The 24,412-nt window shown below is 42.9% G+C and overlaps 1 protein-coding gene and 1 long non-coding RNA gene across 29 annotated transcripts in view; one reads left to right on the plus strand and one right to left on the minus strand.

Moving 5' to 3' along the window:
- Positions 1 to 24,412, minus strand: part of CLASP1 (cytoplasmic linker associated protein 1) — a 270,587-nt gene that overhangs the window by 90,802 nt on the left and 155,373 nt on the right. For 11 of the 28 annotated variants that reach the window (XM_058715571.1, XM_058715563.1, XM_058715570.1 and 8 more), the window contains exons 15-19: positions 20,933 to 20,992; positions 14,215 to 14,292; positions 12,104 to 12,271; positions 11,453 to 11,502; positions 10,542 to 10,712 (exon numbers count right to left, since the gene is read on the minus strand). In XM_058715571.1, coding sequence (XP_058571554.1) covers positions 10,542 to 10,712; positions 11,453 to 11,502; positions 12,104 to 12,271; positions 14,215 to 14,292; positions 20,933 to 20,992 — 527 coding nt within the window. Of the gene's footprint in view, positions 1 to 8,210; positions 8,235 to 8,720; positions 8,769 to 10,541; positions 10,713 to 11,452; positions 11,503 to 12,103; positions 12,272 to 14,214; positions 14,293 to 20,932; positions 20,993 to 24,412 lie in introns of all 28 variants that reach the window. The other 17 variants (XM_058715573.1, XM_058715572.1, XM_058715559.1 and 14 more) reach the window with 3 other exon arrangements.
- Positions 14,739 to 21,378, plus strand: LOC131503850 (uncharacterized). The gene is made up of 3 exons (XR_009257652.1): positions 14,739 to 14,927; positions 15,038 to 15,239; positions 21,082 to 21,378. It is a non-coding gene; the product is annotated as an uncharacterized LOC131503850 (long non-coding RNA).

Here is a 24,412-nt window from a genome sequence, read left to right on the forward strand (position 1 = left end):
CAGAAGTCTGGAGGTAACTCCAATGTCGGTCAATAGGTAACTGGCTATTAGGTAACTGGCAATAGGTAACTGGCAGAATGCAGTACAGTGGTAATCAAGAATGACAAGGTCCTCTCTAATATGGAAAGTCCTCCCTAATATGAAGATACATAAGTGAAAATGCAGAATAGTAAATATGCTACCTTTCTTGTTTTAAAAGGAGAAAATAAGATTTTTGTATTGCTTCTATATGCAAAGAAACTCAACAAAAATGAAACTACAAGTTGTAAGACTAGGGTTGAAGGGAAAGACGTGATAACTAGGCAAATGAAAGGATGGGAGGGAGACTTTTAACTGTGTACCTCTTGCTATTTTCTGGGTTTTGAACCACATAAATGTATTACCTATTAGAAATTTATATTTTTACATATCGCTCACTCCAAAGGAGAATTTGCAAATGTTTTCTTTATATATTTGTAGGCTATTTTTATTAGGCCCATAAAAACAGGATAATTACATCTTTGCCACTTACTCATTTTTTATTACATAGCAATCCACCTTTGTAAAGGTTTTGCTTTATTTTCTGTTATTAATAGATCTTCAACAGCTTTCTTTTACGTATTTCTTATTCTTTGTCTTTTACTCTATCTGCAGCCTTGTATTTTAGATTTGTCCCTTTAATTATCACATAGCTGGATCTTTAAAAACAATCAAGTTGGGATGCCTGGGTGGCTCAGTCGGTTAAGCATCTGACTTCAGCTCATGTCATGATCTTGTGGTCTGTGAGTTCAAGCCCCGCGTCGGGCTCTGTGCTGACAGCTCAGAGCCTGGAGCCTGCTTCGGATTCTGTGTCTCCCTCTCTGTCTGCCCCTCCCCTGATCATGCTCTGTCTCTCTCTCTTAAAAATAAATAAACATTAAAAAAATTTTTTTCAAGTGAATAAAATAAAAAAAATCCAGCCTGGGGTGCCTGGGTGGCTCAGTCAGTTAAGCGGCTGACTTTGGTTCAGGTCATGATCTCACAGTTTGTGCGTTTGAGCCCTGCATGAGGCTCTCTGCTGTCAGTGCTGAGCCCACTTCAGATCCTGTCCCCGTTTCTCTCTGCCCCTCCCCTGTCTGCACACACACTCTCTCTCAAAAATAAACATTTAACAACAACAACAACAACAACAACAACAACAACAACAACTGAGTCTAACAAACCTTCTATTTTAACTGGAAAGTTTAGCTGATTTGAGCTTATTTTTACTATTTTATATGCATGGTTACTTGTTTTGATTTTTCATTTTCCTTTAAGTCTGTTGTTTCCTTCTTTTGCCTTAATTAAAAAAAATTTTTTTTTATGTTTATTTAGTTCTGAGAGAGACAGAGTATGAGCTGGGGGAGGGACAGAGAGAGAGGGAGACACAGAATCTGAAACAGGCTCAGCTCAGAGCCTGACACAGGGCTCGAACTCACAAGCTGTGAGATCACAACCTAAGCTGAAGTCAGATGCTCAACCGACTGAGCCACCCAGGCTCCCCATCTTTTGTCTTAATTTTTTAAGGATATGATTTACTATCTCCTAAGATAATGGTCTCATAGATTAAAATAACATTACTAAAAACACAACTTCAATTAAATCATACTTTTGGGGAGATGGGAGTTTTAAAAGCCTTCCCTTTTCAAATTAAACTTTTTACTTTGAGGCAATTGTAGCCTCACATGCAGCTATAAAATGGAATACAAAAAGAGCCCGTGTGCTCTTGGCCCAGTTTCCCGCCATGGTAGCATCTTGCAAAACTGCGGGGGACAATCAGAAGCAGGACATGGACGGTGACATGCTCCATCCATCTCATCCAGATGTTCCCAGTTTTATTTGTATGTAAACCCTGGCTTTCTTTTGTGGGTAGTCTCTTGGTCCCTCTGGCTGCTTCTATTACCTTCTTCCTGAAGCTGTGGTGTCACCATCTGCCTTGCTTGGGATTTGCTGGGTTATGGGAGTCTGTAGTTTAGTGTCTTTCACCGATCCTGAAGAACTCTCAGCTACCACCTCTTCAGATGCCTCTGTCCCGTTCTCTGTTAAATGTCTTTACCGTCTTCCACGTGACTTGATGTCTCTGTCACATTTCACAACTCTCCCCTTCTGCACTGTGCTCTGGACAGCACTTCCTGTCTTGAGTTCAGGGGTTCTCCCTTCATCTACATGGATTCTGCTGCTCAACTTATCCACTGAGTTGTTGGTTTTAACAGTTTACTATATTTTCATTTTCAGAAGATCCAACTGTTCTTCAAAACCTACTTGGTCATTCTTTATAGTCTACAGCTCCTTTTGCTTGTCTTTCCAAATTTTTTTTTATTTCGTGAAATGAAAGGATTCCTTTTCTTGGAACCTTATAGGAATTCTTTAAGATCCAGATTGAAGTTGAATTCTTCCAAAGAGGATTAATGTTTGCTCCTGCTAGTGTCCTGTGGACACAAGCAATCCACAGCCACTTTAATATCATTTACCTATTTGGGTTTTTCGGATCACAAAGACCACAGTATAAATTCTGATCAAAAAACTGTGTGAAGGTGTAATTTATGGTTGCAAATTATCAGGGAAGATTACCTTCCCCCCGTACCCAGTATAAAGGTTGAGTTAACTTCCTGGACACCAGTGATGATCAGGTCTTGGGTCTGTCCTTCACCTCCTGTCCTCCCATGTCCTGCATACCCATTGCAGGAAATGCCCCAAATCTCTGACATTCAGTCAAAGACCTCAGGGTACAAGCCAGCTTGGACCCTCACCTGCTAGGGTTTCTGTTTCTGCTTAGGTCTGGGGATTCACTGTTTTTATTCCATATCAGTGATGTGTCCTCAACAAGGAGGATCATTCAGACTACTCAATTCTACATAATGCTAAAAAAAAATTTCTTATTTCTCTTAAACATTTAATTATTTCATATTACATAAAAGGTCCTTAAGTCTTGAAGGACTGAATATGTTTGTATTCTTGGGGCGCCTGTGTGGCTCAGTCAGTTGAGTGCCTGGCTTCGGCTCAGGTCAGTCTGTGGGTTCGAGCCCCGCATCGGGCTCTGTGCTGACAGCTCAGAGCTTGGAGCCTGCTTTGGATTCTGTATCTCCCTCTCTCTCTGCCCCTCTCCCTTTCGTACTCTGTTTCTCTCTCTCTCTCAAAAATATATAAACATTAAGAAAAAAAATTTTTTTTATGGGTAAGGGGCACTAAGGAATCTACTCCTGAAATCACTGTTGCACTATATACTAATTTGGATGTAAATTTAAAAAAATAAAAAATTAAATTAAAAAAAATTTTGTTTTAAGTATGTTTGTATTCTTTTTCTCTGCTGCTTCTCGCTCATTATAGATGCACTTATAGCTTAAGAGCTCACACTTGGCAGGTTTCAATCTGTGGGAACCCCAAGGAACCAGATTTGAGGGTCTTCCTCTGTAGAAGTTCACTGTTCCTGTCAGGCTCCCTTGAGGGCTAGAAACGCAGACCACTTTACTTCATCAGACACCACAGATAATAAAAACTGGAGGTACAGCTTGCAGGAGAACAGAGCTCAGTTACAAATTGGGGGGCTGGTTTTTTCCCCCTACCTAAAGCAGAGTCAAGAGCTACCGTGTGAACCTGAAGATAAAGAGGTTTTGCTCCTAGCCCACCTTGTCATGGATTTATAGCACCTTGACAATGCTGCCTCGACATCAACCTTACCTGTCACCTGGGGGAACACAGCGGCTTGATTCCATCTGCCCCAGGGACTCACATGAGTCACTAAGACCTCAGGGCACCCTTAAAATCAATTTCAGGGAATTAAAAGGGCCTTTTTTGTGTTGTATTCAGATACAGATTTCTTTTGTAAAGAGAAGGCTGTCGGTTCGTTTGGTTCACTGTATTAATTGATGGTATTATAAAGATGATACAAAATACCCTTTGGTCTTTAAGAAAAACAAAGTCTATTCAATAAATGCAACGAAGAGTAAAACTATACTTCACTTCTACATTATGACCTGCTATTGACATTCATGTTCATTCATACTGTGTTATGACAGAGACAGAGAGTGAATAGACATGGAAGAAAAATAATGTAAAATAAACAGAAATAAGAGATAGAGGCACCCAGGTGCCTCAGTCAGTCCATCATCCGGCTCTTGATTTCAGCTCAGGTCATGAACCCAGGGTTGTGGGATCAAGCCCCGTGTTGGGCTCTGTGCTGAGCATGAAGCCTGGTTGAGATTCCCTCTCTCTCTCTCTCTCTCTCTCTCTCTCTCTCTCTCTCTCTCTCTCTCTCTCCCTCTCTCTCTCTTTCTCCTCTGTGTGTGTGTGTGTGTGTGTGTGTGTCTGCCCCTCTCCCTCTCCTGCACTCTAAAATAAAATAATAAGAATAGTAATTTTAAATAAAATGAAAAAGAAGAGTTTAATAGAGAACTGTCCAACAGAAAAAAAGTTCTGGAGCTGGACAACAAACAAACTCACCCACCCCAAGAAAAGCAGACCTAGAAGAAAACAAAGAATTGGAGGAGGACAGCCTTTGACTTTCATGGAATATGTGAAACAGAACAGCCATACTGAGTGGCTTTTTAATAAAGCTGCTGGAGAATTCCTTTCCATCACACTTCCATTCTTCCAGAAGAGCCCTCAAAATGGGAAACAAAACCTGTGCACCCGGTTTAACTTGCAGGCACGGTTTTCCTACATTTAGTCCAAGGCAATTAAACAATCATGATCGGGGGGGTCTGTGTGGCTTAGTCAGTTGGGACTCCGACTCCTGATTTCAGCTCAAGTCGTGATTTCATGGATTGTGAGATGGAGCCCCGTGTCTGTGTGCACTCTGAGCACAGAGCCTGCTTGGGATTCTCTCTCTCCCTCTCTCTCTCACCCTGCTTGCATGTGTGCACTTCACACACGCTCTTCCTCAAAGTAAACAAACATTTAAAAAAAAAAAAAAATCACCTATCAGATAGTCTCATGTCACTAAGGTTTCTGTCCCCCTTATGATAGTTGCAAAATTTCAGGCAATTCTCAATTTAGAGGTTATCCAGATTGAAAGGTCTTCTAGGTAAATCTCCATCATCACACAGGGGCATTCTGGCATATGTATCCATTTTACAACTCACAGCTTCCAGGCATAATTAAACCGACCTCAACTTATTCATAAGTGGTATTTTTGATAAAATCAAAATTTGGGAAGTTGACCACTTCGAAATTCTCTTACCTACAAGCACTTCTCCCAAAGGAACAACTCTCCTCATATTTTTTACCGATAAAACTAAAAGAATCTTAGCGCTCTTTTACTCCAATAGACAAACACATATTTTTTTCATTGTGTAAAAAAGCCAATCACTTGGAAGTCAGAGTTCTTGGAATAAATATATAAGCAATACCAAATGTTTGATTTCCCAATGAAACTGAACTAAAATTTAAAGTCCCTTTCCTAAAGAGCAAACAAGGCTACATCGCTTTTATTCCATAATCTTAAAATCACCGGTAGTTAAGCATGGCCTTGGACTTAATAACATAGGATCATCTATCCTCTGAAACGATCAATAAGTCATCAGCTCCCACTCATTGGAGCCATTGGAGCCTGGTAACTTTTCATTTAAAGGTATGTGTTCTGGGAAAAAAAATATGAACAAGGCATTTCCTAAGTACAATAGCTAAAACAAAAAGGCCCCCCAAAACCCCAAAACGAACAACCACAAAAACAGTAGTAGATGGGAATGTACTCATTTACCACAAGTGTAGCATCTCATCACAGACTCATCCCACGAGCGCCAAAACCAATGACATGAATGCTTCTTTCTAAAATCCCCCAGATTATTCAAACGTGACGGGGAAATAAACTTTTGTCCAGAAGATGAGGTTCTGTGGGCTCTTCCCCAAAAATGTTTTCTGACTAGTTATAAACGTGAGAAAGGCTACTTGATGTGTATGATTAAAAAAAAAAACCTCCCAAGTAGATGTATTTTTCTCCATTCCCATACTAACAAAGTTGCCGGAATTCAAATGCATTATCTGAATTTTGAATTTAGAGCATCTAACTATTGATTCCAAGTCATAGCTTTGTCTCCTAATGATGAAAGCACTTGTCCCTTCTTGCTCTGGGAGCTAGACAGGAAAATAATTTCATAGGCTTATTAACAAATTTTAAAAAGGACCGCAATGATTCTAAAAGTTCAGATAGGAAACTCAGGCCCAGCGTGATATTTACTGCTGCCTTTTTCTAATATCTGTGTGCAGCTCTTTTGAGAACCACCACTAGGCCTCACTGCTCAAACAGCCAGGGCGTCTGTAGCGCTGGAGTCTGCGGCCCACCAGCACTGTGTCCTTTCCGTCTCACGGGCACTCCAAGCCTGAGGCACTGATGTCCGGCTCTCAACAGCCTGCACAGCCCTGGGACACAGAGAGAAAGGCTCACCGGCTCCCCTCACTAAGCTTGTCTTCCGTCAGATTCGTCTACAACGAAGGGCCCCATCTCCTTCTCCCACTTCTACCAGAAGGGGAACCAGAAGGAGACTCCTCGTTCTTGGTCTCCTGCACAATAACGGAGTAGGTAATCTTCTGACCTTGCTCTGCACTGGTAAGAAGAAAACTGATACAAAGAAATAAAAGTGAAAAATTCCCAGCGCTGGGGAGAACAGCAGGCTGATTTCAAGTCTTATCACACAGGCATATAAAATTAGAGCATCTGGAAAAAAAAATACAACCCCCTTGGAACATCTTCACTTTCCACTTCATCTACATTACAGAATTCCACTCTCCGCCTCTCTTCCACCTAGGCCGAGGAAGTACGTATGATCATGTCGCTGGGAAGGAGAAATGTAAGATCACTCGTTACAGGCTAAAAAATGCAGTCACCGCCAGCCCTCTGTCGTCTGCTCTCACAAAGGAGGTCCTCACTGTGACACAGGCTTCTTGTCCACTTTCACCTGGGAAACTTTTCACCTCACACACTTGTCCAACCCAAAGAACCACCACTGACTGGGGCTTACTTCTGAAAATTCAGATTCTGTTGCCCCTTCCAAACTTGATCCGAATTTTCAGGGGGAAAGACCCAGGACTCTGTTTCTTTAGTACGTTGCAGGCAATTTTTATGAGGTAGGTTTGAAGAACACTGACCTTGGGACTATGCCCATCTTTAAAAAAATTCCATTCCGAGTTTTTCCTTTATGAGTCCCTGAAGAAGTAGTGTATTGATTAAAAGTGCTCTGAGCTGCACACATAAGGATAAAAGCCAGCCCACTGCAGGCTAGCCTTTTGGAGCTGCTAAAAAAGGTATGACAGTAAACTAGCAACTGCTAAGTGTTAAATCTCAGGCTGAGGGTTGGTGGGCCTAAGCCACTATCTTAAGCACATGAAGTTCCTCTAAATTTCAATGATTTGAGGCATTATCCTGCTCTCCGGGTAGAGGCTGCACAAAAGGGACGGTCTAGCCTGGCATGTGCTAATCCAAGAGCTATACAGGCCAAAATGGTTATGTCTTAAAGTCAAAAGACAATGCAAAATCAGGAGAAAACTTCCGGAGAATGGCATAAAAAGAAACCAAAGGGGATCTGGATGTGTGTGTTTCGTTCACCATGCCAGAGCCCGTGTGGAGCGCAGAACGTGACACATTTAATACATGGAAGGCATTTAATACACGGTTGATGAGGGGAAGACTGAGGGTCAACGAATGAACAGGTATGTGTCAGTGATACAAATAAAAATGACATCACGTGACTCAGTAGCATCTATAGGAAAGAGGAAAGTTATTTTTTAAAAATTTCGATCAATTACCTGGTAGAAAACATTTACCGGCCTTTTAACCTAAGTGAATGACACTGAATTTATTTTCAAAACAGGAGAGGCCCACAGAAGCACAAAGGTAAAAGAGAGGAAGAAAGAGAAGGGAATGAAAGCTGCGAAGGGGGTGCTTCGGGAATACCAAGATCTGAGAGCAGTAGCCCCCGGGCACGGCAGCACCCGGCACCCGGACAAGGCTCCTCCCTGGGGCAGGCCGGGCGCCGGAAACCACGGACAGCACACGAGTGACAGATTCACCAGAACCACGACAGGACAAGGAGGGCGAGGAGAACTCAGGTAGGGGGAAGGCAGAGAAGCAGGGAGACAGAATGAAGAAGAGCGGAGGGAGCGTGCAATGCGTCATGCAGGGACCTCGGTGGGGGCGAGTGGGCACCAGGCAACACTCAGTGAGCACAGAGGACGGGTGAAGGCGAGACACACCCCAGTCACAGAAACAAACCGCTTACCCTCCGCTTTAGTGGAAGTACCGTCTTTAAGCAAATTAAAAAACAAGGGAGGGGATAACAGGGAACAGTTAGTAACATTAAAAAAAAAAAAAAAATTAAAAAGCAGAATGTTATTAGCTACTAAAAAAGCAGAAGTACAATTTAAAATAAAATCAAAAAAGAAACAAGTTCAACAGCAAAGCAGATTCTGAAGCAAGTACGTGTGCCTCCGATTAAAATCGGCTTAGTAGAATGTTGCTTTTGCTTTTGGAAAACAAGCTAAAAAATGTCAACCCAGGGTAGCGCCTCAGTTGATACACTGTTGGGCTTTTGTTTTAGCCAACCCTCATCCTCTCAGAGTTTCTTTTTCTTAGAACCAAGTACCAGCAGAATAAGGGGGGGGAACCAAAAGCTAAAGTACTGAAGAGTCCCCCAAAGAACAGAGGCAGATAGGAAGCTGAGAGAAGCTAGCTCTAGCAATGACGCCTACCCAACTACACGGTGAGCGGCAGAAGCTGTACAGCAGGGTACCTGAGTCATGGCCTACGGACTCCATATCTTCCCTCATGTGTCTGGACTCTAGAAGTTCGGAAAAGGATCGTCAGCTTTAATGCTACACTTCCGCACGGATGTAATGTGCCGACCTAAGTAGTCATCGTTAACAATTTCTCAGTAGGATTATGCTCAACTTCCCAGGTTTTTTGTTGTGTTGTGGTTTTGGACACGAAGCAAGTGGAGGCAGAGTTCTCGGAAATGCTGAGAGAGTGGGAATATTCCGGTCCTGTTACCTGAAGAGCTAATGCTGGGCTGAAAATGTATCCTCAGTTGCTTGTAAAAGGTCCATTTGTATCATCAGACCGAAAGACCTGGGTGCTTTTGCTAGCCCTGAGGGAAGTCTACATGGTCCATATTAAAATATCCAAGGTATGTACAAAAAAACAAAGACTACAGAGTCCTCTAAAAGACAGTTTTTACTCAAGTTCTCAAGCAGCGAAACAAATACTAACTACAGATACGCAAGGTGGATCAAATGTATTGAAACACGGGTACATATTTAAAAACGGAACTCAAATGAACAGAGCTACCCCACCCTGGGAGAGAGCTGTTCTGACGTCCCCCTTACTGGATGACTACGTACCAACCTAATGTCATAAACATTCCAATGTAATGTTACAGTAGGGAAGCGATGGGCAGGGAGAGCACTTACTGGGCTTCTTTCCAATCAAAAGTACCCGTGTTTGAGGGGTTTGCCGAGAGAAAACAAGACCGACTTAACAAACATTCCAGAACACACTCCTTTCACGTTCTCACGTGCTTAGCACAATCCGTTTTTTTCACCTTACGGGGTAATCGCTTACAAAGGACTTTTATTAAATTATTTAATTTATCCCTCTCGTGTGTCTGAGCTGGGTGACAATCTCCACAACTAATTAGGTAGAGAAACCAGATGCAGAGACTGCATGGCCTGTTCAAGGTCAGCAAGCTAATAAACAGCAGCCCAGTAATCTCTCCTTGGCGCTCTAGCCTGTGACTCCGTGCTCGGAACACCTTGAGAACGTCAGTTTTGGAACAGACTTTGGAATCGGTTTGTGAACCAATTCAGTCTCAATGTTTCATGAAATTTTAATTGTACGTATTCAGTCTCCACCAGAGTCCCCAGGTTCTGGCTTGAACGACTTTGCTCTAACAAAAATAACATGAAGTCAACTATCAGCCCTACACACAGGTGTTCATTTGCTGAAAAAACTGAGAAACTGACCTACCATTCTGCCAGATATAAATTTAATAATGTTTCAAAAAGTCCTTTGGGCTATTGTTAAGAGTAGGTACAGTCTCCTCCTGGCACTCTTCTGAGGAATATGGTTATGCTGGCCAGTAAGTCCACCACATTTCTCTAGAGATGCCCCTTGCTCTCGCCCCCCAATCCTGCACCTCGGCCACTCCGGTCAGATTCCCGAACTGGGAAATACCGAATCACAGTGACTGTCTTCAGCGAATCCCTCAGGAAACCGTTCTGGCTCTGCCCCACCCACGTCATGAGGCAATGTGGGAGGTGACAAGGCGCTGGCTGGGCTGCCATGAAGGGGAAAGTGAAGCTGAGGGGTGGCTCTGTGTGACGCACCACGTGAGCACCTAGGTACTTACTCGTCCAGAGAAAGCGAACACTCAACAAAGGGTGGCTGGTAACCAGCAGGAAATGCACAGAGCTACTTATACTCAAAACTCAGGCCTGCAACAGTGAGAATTTCCTCAATGATGGTGTTTTGTAATTTGCTAATAAGCAAATCTGAGCAGGGCTAAGTGTCATCTCAAACAGCAAAACCGGGGGAAAGGTGGTGGGGGTCTGGTTACCTAAGGATGCGTAGGACCCCGGAGGCAAGGCCGCTGCAGAGCTGAAAGGCGTAGCACCCGAGGCCGATGAGACCTTGGACTTGGCACTGGCTGCCGCGTTCACGTCAATATCGCTTCGAGACCGCTGGAGGGACCCGGTCGTTGACACAGATTTGGTGCTGACCGTAGAAGCTTGAGTGGTGAAGGAGAAAACAACAGTAAGGACCACACGAGAACTGTAAACATACATCGTCACAACTTGTTTGGCTTTTCCTATCAAATTTTAAGGAAGGCTGGAGTGCGTGCACACTGACCACAGTTTCTCCTGGTCACCGAAGACAGAATTCAGCCACCGCTGAAGAACCACAAACACACACACCCATTACATTTATTTTCTTGTGATCGACTATAAACCCCAAAGAAATGGACCCTATCTCTGGGTAATGTGAGAAGTGAGACCATGAAGAAGCGCCCACACGTGGACAGTTCCCGCACGCTGTGAACTAGACGTGCACTCTCAGACACCCTCCCGCTCCCAGGGAACATTCCACTCTCCCACCTCAAACAGCCACTATCCCGCTGCTGTTGCTCAAATCTTCACCCATTGTCCCCAGTCTCCTGTCAAGTGACCAGAGCAAAGCAGCAGCACTACTGGGGGAGGGATCCATATGCTGGAGGGAGGTGGGAGAGGAAAGGTCACAGGGCTCCACTTCCGCCTGCCCAAGGCATCCTCAGCATGGGTTCCTCACAGCCCTCAGCCCCTGGGACAGCGGGGCTCTACTCAGTCCAGCAGGAGCGCCGCGAGAGTGCCCTGTGCAAACCTGAGGGGCACCTGCAAGCAGGTCACCGGCTTCCAGCAACCAAGCAGCCTCTGGGAGCCGCACAGAAACAGGCCTCCCCGAGACCACCTTCTCCACGGCCGTCAGTCTTACCTCTAGAGGTGGTGCTCCCAGTAGGACTTCTTTTGGCAGAGAGTGGCCGACTGAAAAGTATACACACATTTATTATTATCCAATGAGCACTCCATCTGCGTTCACACAAGTACAGTCTATGACCGGAGACTAGGAGGATGAAGGAATCATTGCAGACTTTTCAGGATTTCTCAGGTAACTGGGACCACAATCTTATCAATCCCCAATTTTGAACAAAGCTTTAGCATTACAGACTGGACTATCTTCCAGACATACAGAGAGAAGTCGTGGCTAGAGACAGAAGTCCGAAACACAGCGCGAGGACGGTAATACATTCACTCCCAAGTGCCGAACGCGCTCCCTTTCCAGACTTGTCTCCAAGTTAACATTCACATTCCCTTAGAAGATGCTTTCAAGAATCCACTTATTCGACTCCAAAACCGCATTCTGGGACTGCCATATAAATTTCACTAAACACGGCTATGGCAGAGACCGAGGCGCCCTACTCCTTACCGTTCCCCACGGTATCTTACGTAGCAGAACCCGTCTGAAGTAAGGGGAGATTAGCACAGGCACGTATATGTAAAAACACAGCTGGCATTTGTGTTCTCATGTAGCAAACCTTTAAACCTAAAAGCTCACACTAACAAGAAGCACGGCTGAAGTGCTTACTTTAGACTCTCTTGAGAGCTTGAGGACGAGCGGTCGGACTGCGGCAGAGACACGATGCTGTCCGAGTTCTTCAGGTGGGACTGCAGGGCTTTCTGGTAGGAGGACTCCAAGGTGTGGTACAAATGCTCTGCTTCTCTGCTGAAGTGACTGTGGAAACCCCAGTAGCACCTAGGGAAGACACGCAGCGTGCCGCACGGTCAGGATCACGTGGGGCTTGCGCCCAGCTCTGCAGCCCACCACGTGACGCTGTCAAGGACTAGAATCCTCGGGTCGCTGCTACCAGGAGCGACACAGGACCAGGAAGGGAGAGTGAACAAAGGGGGCCGGGTATGGATCCTGCCCGCACAACTTACTGGCTCTTCTGACACTGGACAAGTTACCTGACTTCTCTGAATCGAGTCTCATTTACAAAATGCAAACTAAAGGGCTGAACCTTAGAGAAGATGGAGCTTAAACACCCAGAACTAGACCCAGAACATGGAGGGCACTCATCAGTGGCAGCTTTTCCACACGCCGCTCGACACTCATCGACTGGAGGTGTTTACAGTTGCCTTAGATGACGTGTAACAGAGAGGCACAGAGATGCCCGCAGCTACTTGAAATCTGTATTGCAGTGTGACTGAAGAACCAGGAAAAACCAGGGAGGGAGTATACATGCCAGGATAAAAGCCGCGGAAGCGGGTGACTAACGAATCTATTCCTAATAGTTGTGAGCAACTATTAACGAAGGCCCTTATTTTGGCAAGAACTACCCAAGCTGAGATTATGGTAAGTGCTTCAGTGATTCAAGGAGGTCCTCCGAAGACCTCAGAAACCAGGAGAATGGAACGTGACCGAGGGAGCAGTCACGGAGCAACACAGACTTGAGGAGGATGTACGAGTGCAGCTAAATAGAACAGTAATGTTCCAGGTGAGGAATAACAGACTGCCTGTGTCAAGGAGAAGAGCCGGGCACTGTGAAGGCACAGAGAAAACTCCACGGGTGCAAAATTCACAGCACTCACCTACACACTGCCCGAGACACAGGAAGTCTCAGCATCTTGTGGGTCACAAGGACACGATTCTGCCCAGGGGAGCATGGAATGCACGGCCACAGCCACAGGACGGGAGCGTTACCAGCCCTAATGGCAAAACTGCCTCAATCATGGGATGGTGAGTGTGCGTCCCCACTGCGTCCCATCACCCGCCTGCCCCTCACCACGCTCACACTTCCAGAGCAGCCACCTGACACCTGCAAAGATGCCCTCTCAGGGGAAGGGTCCCAGGGCCCATAATTTTTCATGGGAAATCAAAAGGTCCCTGGGGATTATGAGCTGGCTTTTAACAGAGCCTAATGAGTAAGTCTGAGCATGCAAACAAGTGCTTTTCAGATTCATGTAATAATTTCTCATAAATTTAAAAAGGAGCATTTTATTGTGTGCCTCAGTCCTGTTTATACTCAAATAATATCACTCAGTCTCTTAGGTCTGGGCACCGAGCAACCTTCTAAGCAGAAAAATAGAGAAATATTGTGAAACGGCTTTTGGGGTCATATTTAACAGTCATGAGTAACAAAACATTATTCATGTAACTTAACAAATGTTTTTTGAAGTTTTTATTTATTTATTTTGAGAGGGAGAGCACTAGCAGAGGAGAGACAGAGAGAGAAGAAGGAAGAGGATCCTAAGTAGGGTCCGGGATGTCAGTGCAGAGTCTGACGTGGGGCTCGATATCACAAACTGTGAGATTATGACCTGAGCCAAAATCAAGAGTCAGACTCTTAAACAAGTGAGCAACCCAGGCGCCCCATTTAACGAACTTTTAATAAGGCAATCTAGGGGCTCCTGGGTGGCTCAGCCGGTTAAGCATCTGACTTTGGTTCAGGTCATGATCCCAAAGTTCACAGGTTGGAGCCCCACGTCAGGCTCGGTGCCGACAGCTCAGAGCCTGGAGCCTGCTTCGGATTCCGTGTCTCCCTCTCTCTCTGCACCACACCACCTCTCAGCTTGTGCTGTGTCTGTCTCTCTCTCAAAAATACATAAAAATTTTTTTAAAAATAAGGCAATCTAAACAACACATCTGAAACATAGAAATAGTGAATTAAAAACAAATGGTATACAACAAACACTTACTTTCTGGCTTCTATCCTTGCTTCGGAATCGGCATCGTGTATTCCCTTCTTTATTGTTTCGGCTAATACTGATATGTGTCTAGAAATTTAGGAGAGAAAGCAGTGATCGTCATTAACATGTGGTTTTATGCAGATGAAATCAGGTGTGAAAATTACAAAATGGCATCGTGGCTTTGTGCCCAGTTAGCCAACTATCACGCAGAATAGAAAATCCAAGCACTCCCTTCTCGGCAGCTCTAACCTCTACCTCTGTCCCGGTCCCCCCACCTCCACCCTCCACCAGCTACCCCTATCTACCTACCCTGTGGGCGAGTTTGTTAAACAATGGCTGACTTTTTTCACACCACACTTATTTAGCTCCATCTTTTATGAACCCAACCAGTAAGACTCTACTTTTCCACGGTCAGAACTAGTTTCTACGGAAATCATGAGGTAATAATAACCTTAATATGAGGAGGCTACCCGCATCACATTTCTATAAACACAATGTTTTCTTCAAGTTCCACTGTGTAACACGAACAATTTTATAAAATCATGTAACGATGTTATAAATAGGTATTTTCTTTAGTTACATTCTGCCCTAGCAGAGAAGAAATTAGTAAAGTATCTCTTTGAATGTCTAACAGCTTTTTAAGAAAAGAAAAAAAGGCTGGAATGAATTAGTCTCCTAGAACAAAGAGTAGTTACCAATCTGCCTCGTGCCTCATTCATTCAGTAAGTATTTGGCGAGTGTCTGCTAAGTGGTGGGTACTAAGCAAGGAGGGGAATGAACAAATACACAAGGCCAGATCTGAGTTCTTCACACGTGACTGTTCTACTCACAGGTCCTCACATCAGATCCCTCATTCCGATTTCCACCTCTCAATTCTAGAACTATCACTGCCTATCAAAAGATTAAAGAACAAGAAAGTACTGAAAAAATGTGTGACTATCCTCTAGATTCAAGAACTTTGCAGATGAAATTTTACCTCTGGGAGGGATGGCTTTGTTTCCTCTCTGACCCCTGCAGTACAGAATGGGACTCCCGTAAGTACTCACTTCATTAAAATTCCACTAGTAAAATGATTAGTATGCTGTAAGCTTCTTGACAAACTAAGTAACATGAAAACATGGGTGGCAAAACATCATCATCTATTCTCTCCAAGTGTAACTCAGAAAGAGTAACAGGCACCTGAAATTCAAAGGAACTAAAAATGGGAAAGAATGAATCTTAAAATTAAGAGACCTGCTTCTTAAAAATTCTGCCATAATCCTACCTTTTATCTTCATGATGTGAAACTTACCACACATCAACCTGAATAAAGAGAAAACTGCTAAGTGTCTGATACAGGGGGATCAAAAAGAAAACCTTCAGATGAGTGGAACTCCTTTAAGGACCTAAGAGTTACACCTGGCCTACAAAGAGCAGCTTGGAACATTTACTTGGTTGGAACTGACACGAATGTCAGGCAGCTGGCCGAGAGCCAATAAGGAGTTAATTGTGGCTGACTTCTCGGGAAGATGGCAGAGTAGAGGACCCCAAGATCACCTCCTCCCACAGATGTAACTAGGTAACACCCACATCTGTGGAAATAACCCAGAAAACCACCTGTAGATTGGCAGACAGACTCTCCACAGCTACGTGTAGAGAGGAGGCCACCCTGAAGAGGGCAGGAAGGGCACAGATGTGGTAGGAGCTAAACGAGCTCACCGGCTTTCCCCAAGAGGGAGAGACACTCAAGACACGCGCAAGGGAGAGGACCAAACCCTGACGCCAAGCACCCCAGGCACGAGAACCCACATGAAAACCAGAGGAGCACAATTTCTTGAGTTCTTACAATCATGGGGCTTACCACCTGAAACTTTAAAAATCAGCAGGAGGTAAATAGGAAACTGAGGCACCACCCTTAAAGAGTACAGCAGCCCCTCAGAGATACAGCACAGAAGCAACACTTTGAAAAATGCCTGGGGTATACAAGAGGGACGTTTCTTTACTAATCTCTAAGCATGTGCTGGGGGGCAGGAATCCTTAGGCACAAAGGAGCTAGTGGGTCCCCTGCGCAGACACACCAACACTTGGGGGAACCGGCTCAGCGCCAACACGTTCCACCCAGCTTGCTCACAGCATGTCTGCCTTCTCCTGTGGACACACCCTGTCCAGCCAAGCCTTTGGTTCCAGGTCTCTCCCCACAGCAAACCTATGCAAAACTTGTACCATAAGCCAGGCAGGAGGAAAGCAGCCCCGACAGGGATCAGCACCTCTGCAACGTGACTCCTGTCCTGGGGAAGGAGGGGAAGAAGGAAGATAAGCACACACCCAGCCAGACTGCGGCCCCAGCAGTGGGCTGGAGTCAGCTGGTCTAATGAACCCGCTAATGAAAGCTTCTCATGGGAGAACACAAGGAAAGTGCCCGGCAGCTCGGTACCACCACCTCTCTGGCAGATGCCCAGTCCGACGTGACTCAAGCCCAGGTGGCCCTGGACCGGCCCATTAACAACACAGCAATCAAATGCTGCCCACAACAGGCAGAGAGCCAATGCAGACGACTGGACTGAAAGGAAAAGCGGCTCAGTCCCAAGAGCAGGGCACACACAACACACATGGAGACACCCTTGAAGTGCCAGGTTCTGGTGAACTGGGGACACGGCACTGCAGGGCACTACGGGACCTCTTCCTCATAAGGCCACTACCTTCAAAAGCAGAAGATGCAGCTGACTTCCCTAACACAAAGAAACAGACACAGAGTAGACAAAATGAGGAGAGAAAGGACTATGTCCCCAGTGTAAGAACAAGACAAAATCACAGCAAGAGACGTAAGCACAATGGAGCTAAGTAATCTGCCTAACAGAGAATTTAAAGTAATGGTCATAAAGATACTCACTGGACTTGAGAAAAGAATGGAGGAAGTCAGTGAGACCATTAACAAAGAGAGAGAAAACATTAAAAAGAACCCATCAGAGATGAAGAGCTCAAAAAACTGAATTAAAAACTACACCACAGGGAATAAATAGAATAGATGGAGCAGAAGAATGAATCAGCCAACTGGGGACAGAATAATGGGAAGCAATCAAGCTGAAAAGGAGAGAGAAAAAAAATGAAAAGACTTAGGGCACCATCAAGCATAGTAACATTTGCATGATAGGGAATCCCAGAGGAGAAAAGAGAGAAAAGGGGTTAGAAAATTTATTTGAAGAAATAATAGCTGAAAATTGCCCAAATCTGGGGAAGAAAACAGAAATCTAGATACAGGAGGTATCAAGAGCCCCCAATAAAACAACATAAGGGGGTTCACATCAAGACACAGTAATTAAAAAGTCAAAAAGAAGTGATAAAGAGTGTATTTTAGAAGTAGCAAGATAAAAGAAAACAGTTACATACAAGGGAGACTCCGTAAGGCTATCTGTTGATTTTTCAGCAGAAACTTGGCAAGCCAAAAGGGAGTGGCATGATATATTCAAAGTGCTGACAGAAAAAATTCTTCAGCCAAGAATACTCTCTCTCTTCTTTTCTCTTCTTAATGATAGCCTTGCTGCATAAAGAGTTTCCCAGACAAACAAAAGTTAAAGAAATTCATAACCCCTAAACCAGTGAACTCTTTGAATGGAAAGACCATAAGCAGGAGCAAGAAAAGTAGGAAGCACAAAAGCAGTAAAATTAATTGCATCTATGAAAATCCATCAAGCGATTCACAAAATTAAAGGATATAACGTATAACACCACATACCTAAAGTGTGGAGAGAGAGGAGTAGAGACTTAAAAACTTAAGCAATCAGCAACTCTAGACTGCTATATGCATAAAATGTTATCTACAAACCTAATGGTAACCACAAATCAAAAACTAGTAATATGTACACAAACAATAAAGATAAAGGAAGCCAAGTATATTACTAAAGAAAATCAGCAAACTGTGAGAAGAGACCAACAAAAAAAAGGAACAGAGAATCAGTACATAAACAACACTAAAATAAGTAACAAAATGGCAATAAATACATACCTATCAATAATTACTTGAATGCAAATGGACTAACCGCTCTAATCAAAAGACACAGGGTGACAGAACAGATAAAAAAGCAAGACCCATCTATACGCTGCCTACAAGAGACTCATTTCAGATCTAAAGACACATATACACAGAAAAGTGAAGGGATGGAAAAGTATCTATCCCGCAAATGGAAGTGAAAAGAAAGCTGGAATAGCAATATTTATAATGGACAAAATAGATTTTAAAACAGCATATATCACAAAGGGATCAATCCAACAAAAAGATATAACAATTACAAATATTTATGCACCAAACATGGGTATCAACAAAATACCCAATACATAAAGCAGGAAATAAGAAACATAAGGGAAGTAATCAATAATAATACAATTGTAAAGGACTTTAACAACCCATTTATATCAATGGATAGACCATCCAAACAGAAAATCAACAAGGAAACAGTGGCTTTAAATGGCTCATTGGATCAGATGGACCTAACATATATATTCAGAACATTCCATCCTAAAACAGCAGAATACACATTCTCTTCAAGTGCACACAGAACATTCTCCAGAGTATATCACACATTAGGCCACAAAACAAGTCTTGACAAGTTGTAAAAGATCCAGGTTATACAATGCATCTTTTCCAACCTGGTTTCTATGAAACCAGAAATCAACCACAAGAAGACCCAGGAAAGAGTACAAATACATGGAAGTTAAAGAATATGCTCCTAAACAATGAATGGGTCAACCAAGAAATCAAAGAGGAAATTAAAAAATACATGGAGACAAGTTAAACTGAAAACACCACAGTTCAAAATCTTTAGGATGCAGTAAAAGCTATTCTAAGAGGGAAGTTTATACCAATGCAGGTCTACCTCAAGAAGCAAGAAAAATCTAAAATAATCAACCTAACCTTACACCTAAAGGAGCTAGAAAAGCAAACAAAATCCAGAACTAGTTGAAGGATGGACATAATAAAGATTAGAGCAGAAAGAAACAAAATAAAAACTAAAAAAACAACAGAACAGATCACTGAAACCAGGAGCTAGTACTCTGAAAAGATCAACAAAACTGATCAACCTTTAGCTTGCCTCATCAAAAGAAAAAGAGGACCCAAATAAACAAAACCAGAAACAAAAGAAGAAAAATAATAACTGACACCACAGAAATACAAAAGATTATGAGAATATTATGAAAAATTACATGCCAACAAATTGGGCAACCTAGAAAAAACAGATATATTCCTAGAAATATAGAACTCCCCAAAACTAAAGCAAGAAGAAATAGTAAATTTGAATACACTGATTATCAGCAATGAAACTGAATCAGTAAACCAAAAACTCCCAAGAAACCAAAGTCCAGAAACCACACAGCTTCATAGGTGGATTCTACGAAACATTTAGAGTTAATACCCATTCTTCTCAAACTATTCTAAAAAACAGAAGAGGAAGGAAAGCTTCCAAACTCATTGTATGAAGCCAGCGTTACCCTGATATCAAAACCAAATAAAGACTACAAAAAAAGAGAACTACAGGCCAATATTCTGACGAACACAGATGCAAAAATCCTCAACAAAATATCAGCAAACTTAATTTAATATATTAAAAAAATCATTCACCACCAGCAAGTAGGATTCCTAGGATGCAAGGGTGGTTCAATATTCACAAATCAATTAATGTGATACATCACATCGACAAGAGAAAGGATAAAAAGCCATATGATCATTTCAATGGATCCAGAAAAAAGCATTTGACAAAGTACAACATCCAGTCATGATAAAAGATATACAATGGAATATTATTACTCAGCCATAAAGAATGAGATTTTGCCATATGTGACAACGTGGACAGATCTAGATCTAGATATCTAGAGGGCATAATAATGCTAAGTAAAATTAAGTCAGTCACAGAAAGACAAATACCATATGATTTCACTCAGATGTGAAATTTAAGAAACAAAACAAAGAAAAGAAGAGACAAACTAAAAAACAGACTCTTTTTAAAAAAATTTTTAAGTTTATTTATTTTTGAGAGCAACAGAGACAACACGAGTGGGGGAAGGGCAGAGAGAGAAGGGAGAGAGAGTGAGAGTGAGAGTGAGAGTGAGAATGAGAGAGATAGAGAGAGAGAGAGAGAGAGAGAGAATATCCCAAGAATATCCCAAGCAGGCTGTGCACTGCCAGCTGGATGTGGGGCTCGAACTCATGAAACCATGAGATCATGACCTGAACCGAAACCAAGAGTCAGATGCCTAACCGACTGAGCCACCCAGGCACCCCTAAAAAACAGACTCTTTAACTAGAGAGAACAAATTGATGGTTGTCAGAGGGGAAGTAGATGGGGAGATGGGGGAAATAGATGAAGGGGATTAAGAGGACACTTATCATGATGAGCACTGAATAACGTATAGAATCACTGAATCACTATGTTGTACACCTGAAACTAATGTAACAGTATGTTACCTACACAGGAATTAAAAAATAAATTAAAAAAAAAAGCTAACTGTGGCTTTGTAGTTGGTATGGTGCACACTGGTCCACATCTCTAGGCACACAATATTGTAATCGATGAAATTCACTAAAAGTTTCTGCCAATATTAAGTGCCTCGCATCAGTAGAAATAACAAATGTAGCCATGCAAACAAATGCTTAGATTCCTTTGATTCCTACAAAAAAGCAGGTTGGACCACTTGTTGAGACATTAAATCTCAAGATTCAATTCAGAGGGGAAAAAATAGCCAATGAAATGCTTACCGTTCCAGTGAATGTGTCTGCCATTCTTGTAAAAGTAAATCTAAAAATTCAAAACAGCGCCTAAAGATTGTAAAGAAAAAAATATGTAATTTGGTCATTTTTATGTTAGTGAAAATAAAAGCTTTTTTTCTTCCCATGCTACTTTTTAGAACTGGCAAATTCCTTCTAATTAATAGGCTTCAAAAAATGGAACATCGAGTTGGAATCAACAGTGACTGAAAACCTAAGCAAGTAAAAGTAATCAAGCATCAACGGTGATCAGAAAGTAAATACACAAGACACAGAAGAGACAGGATACAAAAGTTCCCCTCAAATCAGGAACCGCAGCCTTGTGGCAACATTACCAAAAGGGCCTTTCGCTGTCATTTGTTTTTATACCACCTCAAATAATATGTTAATATAAGATGTACGAGTGCAAAAAAAAAATCAGCGTACATTATTACAGAACCAGGCGATTGCTCCTTGCATTAATTTCACAGAATGCCTTGTACAAAAGAAAAAAAAGTAAAAAATACCCCGAAAAACAAAGTGCTTTCCAAATTTTCCTAAGAAGATCCTAGGTAGTGCTTAAAATGGATTTTTCCCTAATCTACTCATCTATTTTCCTCTCTTTAATCTTTCAACATCCCTTCTTGTCAAGCCTTTTCACCTTTGTAATCTTTCTTGGTCTGATTTGTGCACAAAAACAACTCTGGTCTCATCTCCTTTGGATTACATCACTGCTTTGGGTCCTACCTCTTTAGAACTTGTCAAAAGCCCAGGGTCTTTATCTCCATGGGGGTAAATCTTAGTAGTCTTAGGAACTCATTCAAGGAAACAAGTAAGAGGGTAATTTTTCTCTAATGACCAGACTGTCGTTCCCATGATCCTCTCAATTCACAACCTCAATAACCCATATAATTAATTACTCAATAAATCTTTAATAAACCTACCCTCGATGTTAGAGATAACAACGGTAACCAAGACATAAACCAGCAAACAAGACAGACAAGGGACAGTTCCCATGTGCCACGAGCACAAGGGGGCTCTTCTTAGAACCACACAGAGCTATTCAACCCAGTCCTGGGGCTGCCAACAGTGTGCGTGTCTGCGCGTGTGTGCATGTTGGTTGTGAAGCAAACTTTCTCCAAGGAAGGACACTTACCCATACCTGCATCCTCTCTCCTCTGTCACTCTCCCCACACTGGCCCCAACCTAGGCCATGTTTATTCTACTTCTCCTCCGTTCTTCATGTCATTTCCTGGTCTGATTTTTCTTGTCTCTCTTTTTTTCTTTAACGTGTGTATATGTTTATATTTATCTCTTAGCGAATACAGCCATCTTTGGTGCTAATTTTGGTCTTAAATGCATGTTAGAACAATCTATTTAATCAAAAATATGACCTTTAAGTTAGGTTTTATTTTTCACTTTTCAGACTAACATTCAAAGAAGTATATCAATGTTGGCATTGTTTAACACATCATTATTTAAACACATCAGGTTAGAACTCATCTCTTTTCTTTACCAACTCCTACTCATCATTCAAAATGCAACTCAATTTTCAACCTGCCTATCAAGTGTCACTGGAATATACCAGTTGGTTTTAATCACTGCTCTCTGAATTCCTAAATCCGCAATACAGGTGTTGTTAACTCACTCTTACACTGCTCTGCATTACTGTTTTTAATCTCCCTATCTAAATGATATAAATTTCTCAAAGGCAGGGAGACTGTACGATCCATTTCTTACAAATTCTATGAAGCCGAGCTAGGTACAGGCTGAGGACCTAACAGAAGGACCTAACCTTTCTGAAGGCAAAGGGACGAGATGGTCCCTATTACTTCTTTCAGCTTTAAGACCCATGGTTCTGACTGATACCCACTATGACTAAATGTAAGAACAGTAATCTGAGTGTGTGACTCAGAAAGTGGTAAAGGGGGAGACACTTCTACTGTCACAGTGAATGTAGGTTACTATCCGTTTAGCAGCAAAGGCCAGAATTGCTCAATTCTGTGGACTGAACAGTGTTCTCCCCAAATTCCTATGTTCCAATGCCCACATGATAATATCTGGAGGTGGGGAGTTCATGAGATGGGGGCTCTAATGATCGGGCTGGTGCCCTTCCAAGAAGAAACCCCAGAGAGCATGAGATCTCTCTCCGCCACGTGAAGACACAGCAAGAAGTCGGCCAGCTGCAAGTGACCCTCAGTAGAACTCAACCATGCTGGCACCCTGATCTCAGACTTCCAGCCTCCAGAACTGTGAGAAAATACACTTCTGCTGTTTAAGCATGCAGTATATGGTATGTTGTTGCCAGTTAATACACTAAACATCCTACAACAAACATCCGTTTCACCTCATCAGAGGACCTTGGCCTTAACACATTCTGAATTTCTCCTGGAAACCTAAAACAATAGTGACAATAACATCAGCAGCAGCAACAAATTCTAACAGCTGGCATCGTTTATTAAGCTTACACTAGATGTCAAACTCCTTTACCCAATGACTGAACCCCCAGAACAGCTCTGCCCCAGGGGTGCTCTCGTTCCCAGCGGGTCAGAGGATTAGTCAGTGGGAAGAGGTAATGCTTCAGCTGCAGTCTGCCAGGTTCTGAAGTTCACTACCATCCCTCTCCCCTGCTGACTTCACCCTCTCATCTCTAGAAGGAGACGCTGGACTGCAGGTCAAGGGTAGATTGCATTCCTCAGTGATATACAAGTGAGCCATGCGGTTAGAGATGAAGCTTTTTCAGTGGAAGGTGCCAATTTCTTCCTTCCTGGCTTTACAAAGGTGGATGATTCCCCTCCTCCCTCATGACTTTCACAGAGCTGTTAATAAGATGGCTATGGGGCCGCCTCACGCTTAGCAGGCTCCCCTACCGTGGAAACCCAGGAGGACCAACGTAACATGCCAGAAAAGGAGGGAAATGGCGGGCAGCAAAAGTAAGCTGGGTTCCAAGCTTAGACTGAAGGGCTCTTTCACTGGGCTAGGACTGGACAAAGAACTCCAGGAATGTGGTCAAGAGACTGCTGCCCAGGCCAACCATGAATTTACCCTAGGAAGCTCCTGATACGGTCCACTGAATATCCACTGGTGTCCATGAATCCCTTCAAAATCTACATAAAATATTCTGTGTGTTTACATTTTCTTGGGAAGAGGGGCCACAGATTTTATTAGATTCTCAACAGTCAAGAACCACAGATCCCAGCTAGAAGAGGCCCTACTCCTGGGATGTGATCTATGGCAGCTCATGTGGGCACAAGACTAGGCAGGGACTTGGGAACAAAGGGCTAGCTAGCTACGGTATCTCCTAGATACTTGGTCTCTCTCTTGGTTGGGATTCAGAATCTCAGAAATCACTGTCAGAAGACAGAGACAACATATACCTCCTCCTACCCATGTCAATAGTAAAGAACTACCATTAATTTTTATAATGTTTTTTTTTCCTTGTGTGCAATTACCACTTTCATTCAGAGAAGGGGTATACCAACAATTTAAGTA

Source organism: Neofelis nebulosa, chromosome 2, assembly GCF_028018385.1.
Source record: "Neofelis nebulosa isolate mNeoNeb1 chromosome 2, mNeoNeb1.pri, whole genome shotgun sequence".
Lineage (NCBI taxonomy): Eukaryota > Metazoa > Chordata > Mammalia > Carnivora > Felidae > Neofelis > Neofelis nebulosa.